Source organism: Diorhabda carinulata, chromosome 1, assembly GCF_026250575.1.
Source record: "Diorhabda carinulata isolate Delta chromosome 1, icDioCari1.1, whole genome shotgun sequence".
Lineage (NCBI taxonomy): Eukaryota > Metazoa > Arthropoda > Insecta > Coleoptera > Chrysomelidae > Diorhabda > Diorhabda carinulata.
In genome coordinates, this window is record NC_079460.1 from 14,510,181 (window position 1) to 14,525,119 (window position 14,939).

Here is a 14,939-nt window from a genome sequence, read left to right on the forward strand (position 1 = left end):
AAATACATACATATTTCAAATATGAGAATGAAATATACAAACAAATTGATGGTTGTGCAATGGGAGCTTACATTTCAAGTGTTATAGCACAATTGATCTTGAGGAAACTTGATATAGATATTACATTCTTTTTCCGATATGTAGATGATTGCATTACTGCTGTACCAAAAGATCAAATTGAAAACATAAGTGAAAAATTCAATTCTTATCAAGAAAAACTTCAATTCACGATCGAGGTTGAGCAAAATAATAGAATCAATTTTCTTAATGTCATATTATATAAAATTAACAAAAACATGGTATAAGAAACCAACTTGGTCCTCAAGATATTTAAACTTCAATTCGTCTCATCCTCTGTCACAAAAAAAAACAGTGATAAGTTTGGCTGATAGATCTATCCAACTATCAAATCGTAAATTTAGATGCTTAGCTATTCATAAAGCAGAAACTGCATTAAAAGAAAATAATTATCCGGAAAAAATGATAAACAACATATTCAAGAAAAGGATAAACAGACACTAAAATGAATTAATAAACAGAACAGAAACTAAACATCAAGACATAGAGCATTTTTCCTTGTCATATGTACAAGGAATTATCGATTATCGAATTATTTCTATAAATCAAGATATTAGTATAAGCCATAGAGATCATAATACATTATCCAAATATTTCACTAAATTAAAATGTAAAACACCAAAAAACAAAAGAATTAATATCATATATAAAGTGCCTTGTACTAATTGTGACGCTGTCTGCATTGGGCAGACTTCTCAGTATTTAGAAAATATACTAAGAGGTTATCAATACGATAAAAAAATAGAACTGCATTAAAGAACCATTAAATATCAAAAAAAAAACATAAATTCAATTATAAAGATTCAAAAATCTTGAAACAGAATCTAAAACATGAAAAGGGGAATTTTTAGAAATGGTTCACATTCATAGGAACGAAAAAGCTATAAATGATGAAAAAGACCTAAATAATATATACTTTTTCTTATTGGAACGAAGTTCTAAGTTGATTTTATGCTTATTTTAATATTCATGATGGAGGTGATCTATAGATTAATATAAATATAATAAAAAGACTTAAAGAAAAGTCGAAGCGTCAAAATTTATCTTTCTTTTAAAAACTACCAAAAAAAACTCATCAATGCATCAGAATGACGACTTTTCTTTGAGTCTTTATCAAAATATGATATTTACATTGACAATTTGCTTATTTATATTGATTATAGATCACCTTCATCATGAATATCAAAATAAGGATAAAATCAACTTATTTTTGGAAGAAAGATAAAATTTGACTTTTCGACTTTCAAAAAATTATTAAAAAAGGTCTAAGAAATAAGAAATTAAAGAAATGCTTAGTTGATAACATTATTCTGACAATTATTGTCAGCTGCAGAAAATAAGAGCACAGTAAATAACCTCACCTAGCAAATAGGGAAAGAAATAGACAAAATCAAAAACGAATCCCGGAAACCATTATCTAAGTGAACTAACAGATGATGGAACAACCGACTATTTACTGTGGATATGTACGAAAAGATTAAGCAGACCATATCAACAGATTCCACTAATTCGAGTGGAAGATGGATCTTGGGCATGTGATTATCGACAAAAAGCCTTATACTTAGAAATTATTTTCCAAGCTACTGACATGGAAAATAATGATGAAACCGTTAGTGACGGTAAGGAGGGTATTGATGAAGGGTTGAATAGTGCAGGCCACGGAAAAATAGAGATCACTACACCTAAGGAGGTATTGAAAATTATTAAGAATAGCATAAACCTCACGAAAGCATTGGCGAAGTCACGGGGGTGTTTTACGGGTTACAATCCTCTCCTTAAGCCGGTAAAAGAGGCTTCAAAATCGAGTAAGAAAGTAAATAAATGCAGCCACACAACCTTTAACAACTCCTTAAGTTAAGAGTTTTGCTGATTGTTAATCCGTGAGCGTTCTATTATAATATGAAACGCATTTATAAAAGTGGCACAGAAAAGAAACGATAGAAAAAGTTACTGTCAACATGGCTGCACAAACCAATGAAGTACAATAGGCCTATATAAAAAAAACAACAATAGATATTACTATGAACGATGTTATGGTTTAATTTTTATTTTACGTATGTGTCGTAGTCAACTTGAATAAGGTCTGGTGGAGTCACCGTTCGCCGGAACAGGTATAAAATTTGTACGGAGCTTTACTAACGTCTATTGTGTTGAAGGGTGAAAACCATTTTATAATTAGCCTTCTCCGTTCCGGGAATATTTAATTTTAAAGATAGGGGAAAAAACCTTTTTGTTGTTAACTCTTATTGTTTCCTTCAAAAAAAAGTATACTATTATTAAAAATAATTTAAAATATTCAAATATTTAACTACTGAAACACAAAAAATTAAAACTTATTTAATTTATATATATATTTTTTGCAGACCGATCAAATAAATAAATTTAAAAAATATTTTTTATTGACAACGAGCTCTGATCTACATGTAATGATTAATTAAAAAGAAATAATGAAAAATATACAAGTAATTTTGTAAGCACGTCAAAAATTATATTTCAATTTTTTTTCTTATAAAATTGAGATTTATTTTATTTTTCACCCTTAACCATCTCTAAAAATAAAATACTTGTTTCTATTAGGAAATTATTATTAGCTAATTTATAACGTAAAAAAACATTAGTTACATGCTTTAAAGGTTTGCCTATGTAGGACTTCCTGCCACGCGAACGTCATTCCGGAATATCACACACAAATTCATGGTTTTTAGCTATCAAAAAACTAAATTACGCAATGAAAGTGTCCAGGATCCAGGTATCGTCTCCTGGCTCGCCGACAGTAACTCAATTTCAATTCTTTCTCAATTGATTGGTTCTAAAATTATTAATTCTACTATGGTTACTTTAATTGCGATGTACTTTTCAGATCTACTACAAAACGAAGAGCTAATCATCAATGATGAAGCTTTAGCATCACCAAAAAATGTCGAAATTTTTAAAGGGCAAAGTGCTAGTGATGCACATGGTCCTCAGCAGACTCCATTATATGACGTAAGTACCATATTTAATTTGCATTTTGAACTGTTGAAATTGCTAGCTATTAACCGTGATCTTATTTAATTTCCAATATGTGTGGGCAATTTCTTATGTATAAGTTAGCTTTTTTATTAATTTTGACACAATATTCCTAATATTTTTCTCAGAATTATGATGCAATTACGCCTAGGATAGAGGAAAGTTTGAAATTAGTAAAAGACGCTAATGGGTGCACAAAAGACATTGCTACTTGGGTATCTTCTCAGACAAAGGTTAGTATTATTTGTAAACCTATACTATTTTAAGAAGCATTTCCAATAATGATGCTTGTTAAATTTTGAAAGAATGAGTGTAAATTTAATTATTTTTTGAAGAAAAAATTTCGTGACGAAAACCCCGGGATATGACCTAATAACAGGAAAAGTATTGCAACAGTTATCAAGAAACGCCATTGCGAAACTCACAAACCTCATACAGTATTCAAGCTCCAATACGTTCCATTAACGTGGAAAACAGCTGAAGAGATAATGATACCTAAAACAGGAAAACCATTGTATAAATAGAATCCTATAGACTCATATTATTATTACCAATGATTTCAAAATTATTTGAAATGATACTATTAATAAAAATACAAACCATACTTGATCAAAACGAAATTATTCAATCCCACCAATTTGGCCTCCACGACAGGCACTCCATATAAAAACAGTCAAAGAAGAATGATGGATGTCACGAAAAACAACATCATAACCACCTAAACAACAAAATGTTGGAACATCTCGATAATCAAAATACAGTTCGCAGACTTAAACGCACCAATCCTTTTGAACTTCTGTGAAAAAAAGACAGTTACAACCCAGTTTAATAGTTAGTAGTCACAATAGTGAAGTGCGTATAAACGTGTATACCTAAAGTGATCTATTCGGAATACTTAGGACAGTAAAGTACTTAGTAGAATATGTTAAATGTAAAATGTCGATTAATTGTTAGGTTAGGTACATTGTTCTCTCAAGATAATAATTATTTAAAATTATGGACATACGTCACCGTAAATAGCCTCCTGTTAAGCCAAAAATTTTATATAGCGCGAAACATTTCTCAGAACAACTTGAATGATAGGTCGTTCAAACTCTATTATAATAAAATGAATCTAAGCAGCAAGGTAGAACTTTGTGTGAAACTTGTTAAGACTTAAGACTAACGCGTGCATAAAGATTTCTTATAACGCACTATTTACTATATATGGCACATATCACATATATTTAGATGGATCACGCTGTAGAAAATGACGGTGGTTCAAAACCATTAGTCTTACATTGTATCATTCATCAACAGTCTTTGTGCGGAAAATGTTTGGATATGTCTGAAGTCCTGAGTCATATCAACTGTTAATTTTATCAGATCTTTTGGGCTGAATCACCGACAATTTATTGAAGAGATTGGAGAAAATGACTTACCTTATCATACTGCCGTACGTTGGCTTAGTTGTGGTAAAGTCCTTCAGCGCTTTTTTGAACTTCGAGCAGTGATCGAAATTTTTTTACAAAAAAGCCTCGCCCTCTTACTGAATTACAAAACAACATGGAATTTAGCATTCTATGATGATTTGACAAAACATGTGAAATAACTGAATTTGAGATTGCAAGGAGAAAACCAGCATCTTCCTGATTTATAAACTTATATCAAATCATTCCGGAAGAAATTGATACTGTTTCAATCACAACTACGAAGTAAATGTTTTTCACATTTTAAAACATGTGAAATATTCAGCCACACCACTGAGACTGAGTTTCCTATCGATTTTGCAATCGAAACTTTGAGTGCTTTGAAAATAAATTTTGATACTCATTTCTCGGACTTTGATGCCGTTGGAAATCAAATTAAGATTTTTCACAATCCTTCTGATACTGGGATTGAAACCCTAGCCCCGGAACTTTAAATGGAAATGATTGATCTACAGTGCAGTGATACAATTAAGAACAAATATAAAAACTCATCTTTGTTGGAATTTTATAAGAGTCTTCCACTGACATAATTTGATAATTTGCATAAATTTGCTTGTGGGCTGTTTTCTGTTTTTGGTACAACTTACTTATGTGAGAAGACCTTCTCCAAAATGAAGTACAAAAAAAATGTTTACAGATCGAAATTAACTGATGAGCATCTTAAATCTCTTTTAATAATTGGTACAAATAAAATTAGTCCACAACTACAAACTATTGTCAGTGGAAAATCTCAATTACATAAATCACATTAGTATTTCATATGTCATTATGTTTGTTATAAGTTATGTTTTTATTTAAAATGTATAAAAGGATTCATTTCAATAATTTGTTAGTTATTATATACTGAAGTTAAATTTTCTGCATATTATACATGTCTTTATTCATTACAATTCTGTGTTTCTTTATCCAACTTATCACAAAAAAAATAAGCCTACAACAATGTAATGAGTAGTTAGCCCATGACCATATCAATGTAGATATATTAATAATTATTCAACATAAAGTTAGAATATTTCAATAAAATAAATTTAATTTGCTATAAAAGATATGTTCTCTAAAGAGAGTTCCCCGTGGGCCGGATGTGGCCCTCGGGTCGTAGTTTGGAGACCCCTTTATCATCAGTATCTAAATTACTAGATAGCTGTCGTATCTATTGGTCAAATATGTCTACCATGGCAACATTGTCATTTCCATATATTATCATTAAATTATAAAAGTTGCCGCACCCAGTCGTTTAGTGAATCATTTTCTCCATTAAAAATGCTTTTATCTAAGTGGTCAAATCATGATATACTCATAAATATATGTTACTTACTTAGTGCAGGTTACTGACAGTAGCATTACACAAAAAATGCTTTCATTAGATTATGTATCTATTAAACCGAAGTTGTGGGTGAAATACTATTAGAAGTGTTGTTGTCATAATCTCTTAATAAATATTTAAAATTAATTTCAAACCACCTATTTTTTTTTCTTCTATCAGTGCCACTATTATTAAAACAAATAAAACAAGAAAATAATTTTATTATCTGAATATCTTCTGAGACAATACAATTTTTTTAAATTACTTCAAATTAATAATAGCATATTATACATTTGTGGTATTATTTGGTTCAACCACAATTTCTGGATAAAACATTTCATTATATAAATTCATTTACTAAGTGCTGAAAAGAAACAATGATGTAACAAACACCTTTATGAAACTTTATTCATTCTGTCAGTGTACACAAATTTACTTGAAGCATTGTAGACGTAGTTGTTATTAATGTTAATTATCAATAAATGTCAGATATCAGAAAATGGAAAACTATTTGAAGTTTCTTAGACATTTTGGTGAATCAAATAACTATAATTTTCTAAGCTTCATAGACATTTTGATAATACACGGAAACAATATATTAATTCTTAAATACATTTTGATGTTCCTAATTGATAAAATAAATGGTATGTGAAATAAGGATATGTTTATTATGTTGGTACTATAATAGTTTTTATCAACATGTTTACTTATATCTGTAACACAATTCTTATGCTATCTCATATCATAATAATTCATATTAAATAACTCCAATTATAAGTTTCTATGTATGATATTTGAAGGGCTCAAAGCTGGAGTGGACAAAGTCCATAAATTGGATTTTTTCGCCTTGTAACACAAAAGAAGTGTTATATAGATGGCGATAATACCACTACTGCGGTGGCAATTTATTAAAAGTGTTAGGTGCCATAGTATGGAGTGTAGAGAAGGAGGAACATCTCTTATGGACGGTACGTTTAAAATATAGTCTGAATTCTGTAGGGATAATACGTGGCGCTGATTGTACTATGGGATTGAGATCTGAAGTTAAACACGGATCGGTAGAAGAGAATCAACAAAATGAATTAATCAACGAACTGTCCTTGTATGGCGGCCTAGCATATCCCAGTCACGGATTGTTTGAATTAACTCGCCGGTTAGAAAATACAGTTTTGGATGTTGTTGGGAAAAAGGGAATTGAAGGGAATACTATACAAATGATTTTTGATCGAATTACTCAAATTCAATTGCCCAAAATTGGTTGCCACGAACATTCTCTATTGTTAACAAGAGAGATTATTATTTATTATTTAACCATGAGAGGACATTTCTTGGCCAAAACATTGAACAAGGAGTATATAGAAAAAAAAAATAAAAGTAAAATGTATAAGAAATTATCAAAGTTGTGACTGACGTTTGATTATATTCATGTGAAAAGCTGTGCAATCCTTAATATCTTATTAGATTTTTATTTTTTATTAAGAACTTGATATATTTCTGTACCTGCTTGCATAAGCTAATTACCAATGATATTTTAACAAAACTATAATTATTATATTTGTTGCGGATAGAGTTAAATATTTTATTTTTATGAACCGAAATATTTTTTTTTATTATTCTATTATTTTTATTGATCTAATTATATCGCTATAATTATTATATTAGTTACGGATAAAATTCAATATTTTATTTTAATCAACCAAAATGTTTTTTTTTATACTATTTCATTATTGTTACATGATTCTACTTTTTTTTCATATTAGAATATATGTATTATCTAAACCAAATAAATAGCTAAATAATAAAGTTAATTTAACCAGATTCTGTTTTGTTAATCGTTTCATTATTTTAATACTACTAATTTCATTATCACGGTGCATTATTTAAAGCATTACTATACAGTTATTTTCAAATCAGCGCGTAAAATTCAAGCGAATACCCTCTATAATCAGCGCCACCTATTTTCCCATAAAAAATCAGCTCACATTTTTTAACCCAGAGATGTTCCTCCTTCTCTACACTCCATATGCCATAGTAAACCGAGTCCATTAGTTCTATTTTGACAATATTCCCGCGTGACTGATCGCCAGGAATTTAATAGTTTTGACTTTTTATTGCTTAATTTGAATGATTTTTGAGTGTTAAAATGAATTCTGAAGGTAAGTTAGGATAATAACAATGAAATTGAGCTATTATTTTCAACAATAATATTGAAGATTCTCGAAAAATAAAATATTTCAAGGTTTTAATTACCGACGTCTAAAATAAGCATGTTTAGGATTATTTACGTAATAGAACAATTAATATCATCTCTTTTCAGATTGAGAATCTGAAGACGAACTACCATTAGCCCAGTTGGTGCGTTCGAAGCTAACTTCAATGGTGAGATGTAACTCAACATAAATTCTTATAAAAATCTTTAACGATTTTTTATTTGCTTAAGAAAGTCCTGTAAATGACAAACCAGGTAGAAAAAGATCTAGCCATCTGGGCAAAAAATAAGCGAAAGTTCTTGAGAAATAGTGGAAAAACCTATAAAACAGAGAAAGGAAAATGTATTCCTGCTAAAATATTTGATCCAAATTTTGATTGCAAATGCAAAAAAATGTGCTAGCAGCTTCAACCCGGAAGATTTATCCAATTTTTTCGAATCGTTTTGGAAATTATCTGATTTTAATAAACGGAATATATTTCTACGTGGCTTGGTAAGAGTTTCGAGGACCGCGAGGAAGCGACCTAGGGATAGTTCACGGCGTGAAAAGAATTTTACTTTTGTTTACTCGATACATATCAAAAAAGGCTATAAAACTGCAAAAAGGTTTTCCTCAGTACACTATAAATTAGTTGGGGATAGCTGACCGACCGACAGAAGGCCTCTGACAATTTTTACGTTTGCACATTTGACCTCCAAAAAGCGCTTCGGTTTCCCAAACTTTCGACATCTATAAAAGGAATTCATATGTCTATAATGTAGGAATATAATTTTGTTCTCAGATTCTTGAACTGGTCAGAATCGCAACATTAAGTTATCTCTTATGCTTCTTAAACTTGTCTAGGATCCTACAATGGCTGCGGAGACGATTGACCTGAAATTCTTAGTTTCTGAGCATTGGTTCCTTCCCAATGATTCAGAGTTTGGCATTATAGAATCAGCAAGTGAAAAATGCCAAAACAGTTTCTTTCAAGATTGGTTTGACGTTATAAAGAATGCAAAAAGAAAGGAGGCCTCGTTTCAACACGATTCAGATGCAACGAAATTAATTTTTAAGTGCATCTGCATTAGAGGATGCTATTACAAATAGAAAAAAGGACACAGATAACTTGCCTTTTAGTTGGCTAAAGATGTGTTGGATTCGCTTTTAAAGAGGTCATGAGTTTAAAATAAGATTTAAAGAAATTTTGAACGATTTTTCGTAGTTTCGTATTCTAGACGTAGAAAAAAACTAGCGGTAGCGGAAGAAAAAAAATTACATCTTTGAATCGTGTCAACCAAGACTGTCTTTACATTACACGGCCTCCTGTGACTGCTACCAAAAAGAAAAATATGATTGATCTTCTGTCTCATATTCCACCTGTACACCACAAGAAGCGCAATACAACCAATTAAACGAAATTATTTTCGATGAGGATACTAATTAATAATAACCCTTAGTTGTAATGTTTACTTTTCAACTGTTGTTTTCTCAAAATCACATATTATGGACTTACTCCATTTCAGCTTTGAACCCCTAATTTGTGAATATAACCTATACTAGTCTATTATGCAATAATAATTGTATGAAAACTAGTTTTACAAATAACTTGAAACTAATACATGGCTAACAAATATATGAAATTGAATAACATTTGCAAGTCACTCCATTATTCATTTTATTTATTAAAACTAATGGTTTATATGTGTTATGATGAGAAAATAAATTCTCATTCTCGAATACATTTATTTTTCCATAGTACTTGGGTACTGTTTACAACATGTCTTAATATATTAACCCGCGATCGGTCGCTACGATAGAAAAAATTCAACAATTTCGATGTTTTGCTCAGAAAATTTGAGTCTGCTTAAAATACTCTCACCTCTAGAAGTGTCAACATCGATGTTTACAAATATATCGAATCGATGTTTTGAAAAGCTATCGATATACTCGATGAATCGATGTTTTTTCATAAAACATCGAATCGACGATAACCAGTTAATTTCATAAAAACATAGACGTTTGACCACTAATATTTTACCTAAAATCTTTTATTTCTAATTCTTTGTTTTCAATTTAAAATAATTAACAACGTGTATCGTCAGTCGTGTGACGAGTACTGCCTTCTTCAAAAAATCAGAAATGATGTTCGTATGACTGATGATGGTATCACTGCGCAGACAGTGACAATAACTAATAAAAACGTGTTAAGAAAAACTGTTTTTCTAAACTTAAAAACATTAAATTGCATTTGATTTTGTGGAACGAATTCGAAATAAGAATGAATAGTGTATAGAGGAAAGTCACCAAATATTAAATAGTATCCTAATATGGAATACCTTCATTTCTCTAAGACTATAAGTAATAAACGCAATACTCGACCATCTTTTGTTTCATTCAGTCTACTAACTATCGCACTCACACCATCGAGTCAGTTGCGCGAACGCTTCACGTGTGGCAAGCGTGTTTTGTTTTGTTGTCGTGAAGAAAATTTTAAAGGTAAGTAATAAATGAGTATTACCAGCTGTTATGTTTGTATACATAAGTGTTAGATGTACTATTTAGTATATCGGTATTATGTTTATTTCACCATTTTGTGATCTTTTGTCATTAAAATATGACTTGAAAAAATATTAAGAGTTTGAACTAGTATAAAAATCCAAATATGGACAGTCGTCGGTGTTTAATTATGGAATATTCCATAATTAGGTCTTATTCATATGATAGATACTTGCTATTATTTCTTTAAAAAATATATGTAATGTTTGTTTTTAGAATGTCCGGTTCACAATCAACCAAACAAGAAACCTGGGATGAAGAAAAAATGGCACAAGCTATAAAATTCGTCCGGGAAAAGAAAATGGGGTATTTGAAAGCGGCACAGCATTTTCAAGTGCCTAGGACAACTTTACTTCGTCTCTGCCAATAAAATGAACAGTCTCCAGAAGTGGCAGCAGCTACTACATTAGGACGAAAAACTGTCTTGGGCACCAAAATTGAACGTCAGCTAGTAGAATACATACTAATAATAGAGAGCAAGTTTCACGGTTTAACAAGAACTAATCTTCGCCGTATGACGTTCATGCTAGCAAAGCAAAACAATTTGCAGAATCCCTTCGGTGAATCAGGTGTAGCTGGAAAAAAGTAGTTAAAGTTATTTTTAAATCGTCATAAAGATAAACTTTCGATAAGAAGACCAACTGGTACATCATTTGCCAGAGCATTTAGATTTGATAAAGAAAAAGTGGAAGCCTTTATCAACCTCCTTGAAGAGCTGTACACTGAAAATAACTATCCACCAAATCGTATTTACAACGTGGATGAATCAGGCCACACAATAGTACAAAGTAAGATACCACAAATCATCGGTCACAAAGGTAAACGCCAGGTAGCTGCACTGACTTCAGCAGAAAGAGGATCTCTGATGACAATAGTTTTTGCATGAATGTTACTGGTCATTTTGTGCCACCGTACATTATTTTTCCCAGAAAAAATATAAGTGCTCAGCTAATGAGAGGCTGTCCTCCAGGATCAGTCGGAGTTGCATATCCATCAGGGTGGATACAAATGAACATCTTTACAGACTGGTTCAAGCACATTATTCAACACACCAATCCGACTCCTGAATCGAGGGTTTTACTGATACTAGATGGACACTATAGTCATACTCACAATATCGATATAACAGATATTGCTAGGGAAAATAACGTGGACATAGTTTCGTTACCTCCTCATACGACTCATAAATTGCAGCCGTTGGATAAGACTTTCATGGGGCCTTTAAAAACATACTATAGTGAGGAAATACGCATCTGGATTAGAGACAATAACAGACCTCTAAGTCCATATGATATTGTGGAGCTGCCAACGGGTTCAAAGTCACTGGATTGTGGCCTTTAAATAAAAATGTCTTCAGTGATGTGGACTTTATTGCTGCGCAACAAAATGCTGTAATAGACGGTTGTACAACCAATATCCCTCCGCTGGAATCAAGATCTGAAACTGGTTAAGTTCTGGTAGAAATACCTGCACCACAAACAACTGCTAATTTACAACCTGAACCTGCACCTTCGACTTCTGGGCTTAATCGCAGCAGTTTGGGTCTGGTGTTTGAAAAGTTGCAGTGTTTAGTTTGCAAGAACGTTATTTCAATGCCGAAAGAATACAATGAATACAATACAAGACATTACACAACAACTCATGAAAAGAAGTATGCTACGTATACAAATGAAAGTTGGCGCGCGCTAGTTGCAGATTTAAAGAAAAAGCTTAAACAGCAAACTTATATGTTTAGTAAAATATCACACTCTCAAACGCATTCTTTGCATGCATCTTATGCCGTGTCGCTTGAGCTAGCAAAGGCAAAAAAACCTTTAATTAAAAAGTGTGCCGTTGAAATGGCCAAAACTTTTGAAGATTCTAAATTGGCGGAGAAATTTCAATCAGTGCCACTTTCCATACCATACAAAGAAGGATAGTTGCTATGGGTGAGCAAGTAGAAAAATCTATGCTTAGCCTAGTTAAAAAAAGTTCATATTTCTCACTTTGTCTGGATGAAAGCACTGATCAATCAGATGTTAGTCAGCTCCTAATATTTGTGCGTACTACTTTTGTCGATTTTACCAGTAAAGAGGAGTTATTTGATATCTGCCCTCTTTATGGAACAACTAAAGGAAAAGACATCTATGAGGCTGTGAAGAAAGCAGTTGATAGAATTGGAGGTTTCGATAAATCTTTAGCCATAGCAACAGAGGGGGCCCCAACAATGACAGGTAAAAAAACTGGATTAGTGGGTCTGCTTCAAAAAAATGGTGTTACTTGTCCTGCAATCCATTGTACAGTAAGACCCTGCTTAACGCGGGGGATATATTCCATCAAAGTAGAGGGTAATGCGAAACAGCGCTAAACGAGGCTATCTTTACATGTAAATATTGGGGTTAGGGGCTAGGAAATTGGTCAGGTATTTAATTTAAAAAGTATGTTTTTTTTAATAAAAAAAAACCAAACATTTATTTCCAAATTAATACCACATTATTTCTTGCAAAAATAAAAACAAAATATAAATAACAAAACGAATATTCTTAAAAAAAAAACAAATAAAATTCTAAGTCAGTCATATTTAGTTAGCCTTCCGCGTTTTCAGTGTTCTGCCTTTTTGTGACAAAAGCATCTAATGTTGTTTGCCTTTTTTTTGAGTTGTTCTCTTAAAAGTTCTTTATAAAAGGATAGAGCATCTCTAACACCACGGCTTACTTTTGAACTCCTGTCAAAATTCGGATCATTTTCAATAAATTGATCCATTATGTATTTCAGTTATGGTAGACAAACTCCTTTTTACAAACGCCATCGAAAGTTCTTTTTGCTCTTCTTCTGAACCACTGCTGTCAACTTTTTGTTTTCTTTCTGTTAAGTTAATTCTTTGAGCTCATCATTAGAAAGACTAGCCGCTGCTTCTTGAATTATTTTTTCGTCATCTTCCACATTTACCCCTTCAAAACCGGTTTGCTTCGTTAATTCCACTATCACTTCCACTATTTCATCCACATCGACAGAGTGTCCAACGTCATCGCTCTTACTTAAATCCGGCCAAATCTTCTTCCATACTCATTTCAAAGATCTTTCTGTTACCTCATTCCAAGAAAGGCCTATATTTTCTACAGCATCCACAATGTTGTAGTTTTTTCAAAATTCTCTTATGGACCGGTTCTCTTCTCCGTCTGTGTTTTCAAACATTTGCTTAAAGGTTCGCCGCAAGTAATAAGCCTTAACATTTGATATAACGCCTTGGTCCATTGGTTGAATTGAGGCAGTTGTGTTAGGCGGCAAGAAAACCACTTCGACTGGAATGCATGTTGTTAGGTCTGATAGTAAATTTGTTGGGTGGCTTGGAGCATTATCAATTAACAGAAGTGCTTTTTGTTCAAGTTTTTTAATTTCGCAATAACGTTTAACAGACGGGCAGAAATGGTTAGTGAATCAATCCTGGAAAATTTTCGCAGTTATCCTTGATTTTGTATTAGACTCCAAAATTACAGGTAAAGTTGATTTAGATATGCCTTTCATCGCTCTTGGGTTTTTGGAATGGTAAATTAGTAATGGTTTTAATTTAAAATCTCCGCTTGCGTTACCACCTAGTAGAAGGGTTAAGCGATCTTTTGCAGCTTTAAATCCTGGTGCCCGTTTCTCTTCACGGGATAGAAATGTTCGTTTCGGCATTCTTTTCCAAAACAAGCATGTTTCATCAACATTAAAAACCAATTCTGGAGGATAGTTTCCTTCTTCAATTATTTTTTTTAATATCGCTTGAAATTCAGCCGCCACTTTTGTATCACTACTTGCTGCTTCTCCTGTAATCTTTATGTTGTGAAGGTTATTTCGATGTTTAAATCTATTAAACCATCCTCGACTAGCAACGAAAGTTTCACTTTTGTCAATTGTCTCAGCCTTAATGTAATTAAAAATTCTTCTAGCTTTTTCCATTATGATAGATTGGCTTAATGGTATATTGCGGTCAATTTCGTCAATCCATATAGACAGTCGTTTTTCCATTTCCTCTATGATATTATTTCTAGAACGGGTAATTCTAGTTGCAGAGCTTGACGTAGTTGCAGTTGTCGATGACAGTATTTTTTCTTTATTCTTCATGATGGTCCTTATTGATGAAGTTGGCAAATTCAATGAAGCACTAAGGCGGTAATGTACGGCCGACGAATATTTAGAATGAGAATTTAGAAATAGTGAGTGAATATCGTCAGGGATTTCGAAGTGTTTTTACAATTAAGTGCACTAACTGTCTTGAATCTAAGAGGGTGGACATTGATCCCAATCCTACTATGTTAAATGTGAATCAAGCGATTGTCTTAGGTGCAATATCCACTGGTGGTGGTTTAG

The 14,939-nt window shown here is 32.1% G+C and overlaps 2 protein-coding genes across 2 annotated transcripts; one reads left to right on the forward strand and one right to left on the reverse strand.

Annotated features, from left to right (window-relative positions):
- The first annotated feature begins 11,558 nt into the window (after positions 1-11,558).
- On the forward strand, positions 11,559-11,948 carry LOC130894678 (uncharacterized). Its single transcript, XM_057801615.1, has one exon. It carries the CDS (start codon positions 11,559-11,561, stop codon positions 11,946-11,948), a length of 390 nt encoding a protein of 129 aa, XP_057657598.1.
- Positions 11,949-14,024: 2,076 nt separating this feature from the next.
- Positions 14,025-14,693, reverse strand: LOC130894689 (tigger transposable element-derived protein 1-like). The gene has a single exon (XM_057801626.1). It carries the CDS (start codon positions 14,691-14,693, stop codon positions 14,025-14,027), a length of 669 nt encoding a protein of 222 aa, XP_057657609.1.
- Positions 14,694-14,939: the final 246 nt, after the last annotated feature.

Excerpts from the sequence above, each read along its gene's own strand:
- LOC130894689 (XM_057801626.1), bottom strand. The coding sequence starts at position 14,693 with ATGAAGAATAAAGAAAAAATACTGTCATCGACAACTGCAACTACGTCA.
- LOC130894678 (XM_057801615.1), top strand. The coding sequence starts at position 11,559 with ATGAGAGGCTGTCCTCCAGGATCAGTCGGAGTTGCATATCCATCAGGG.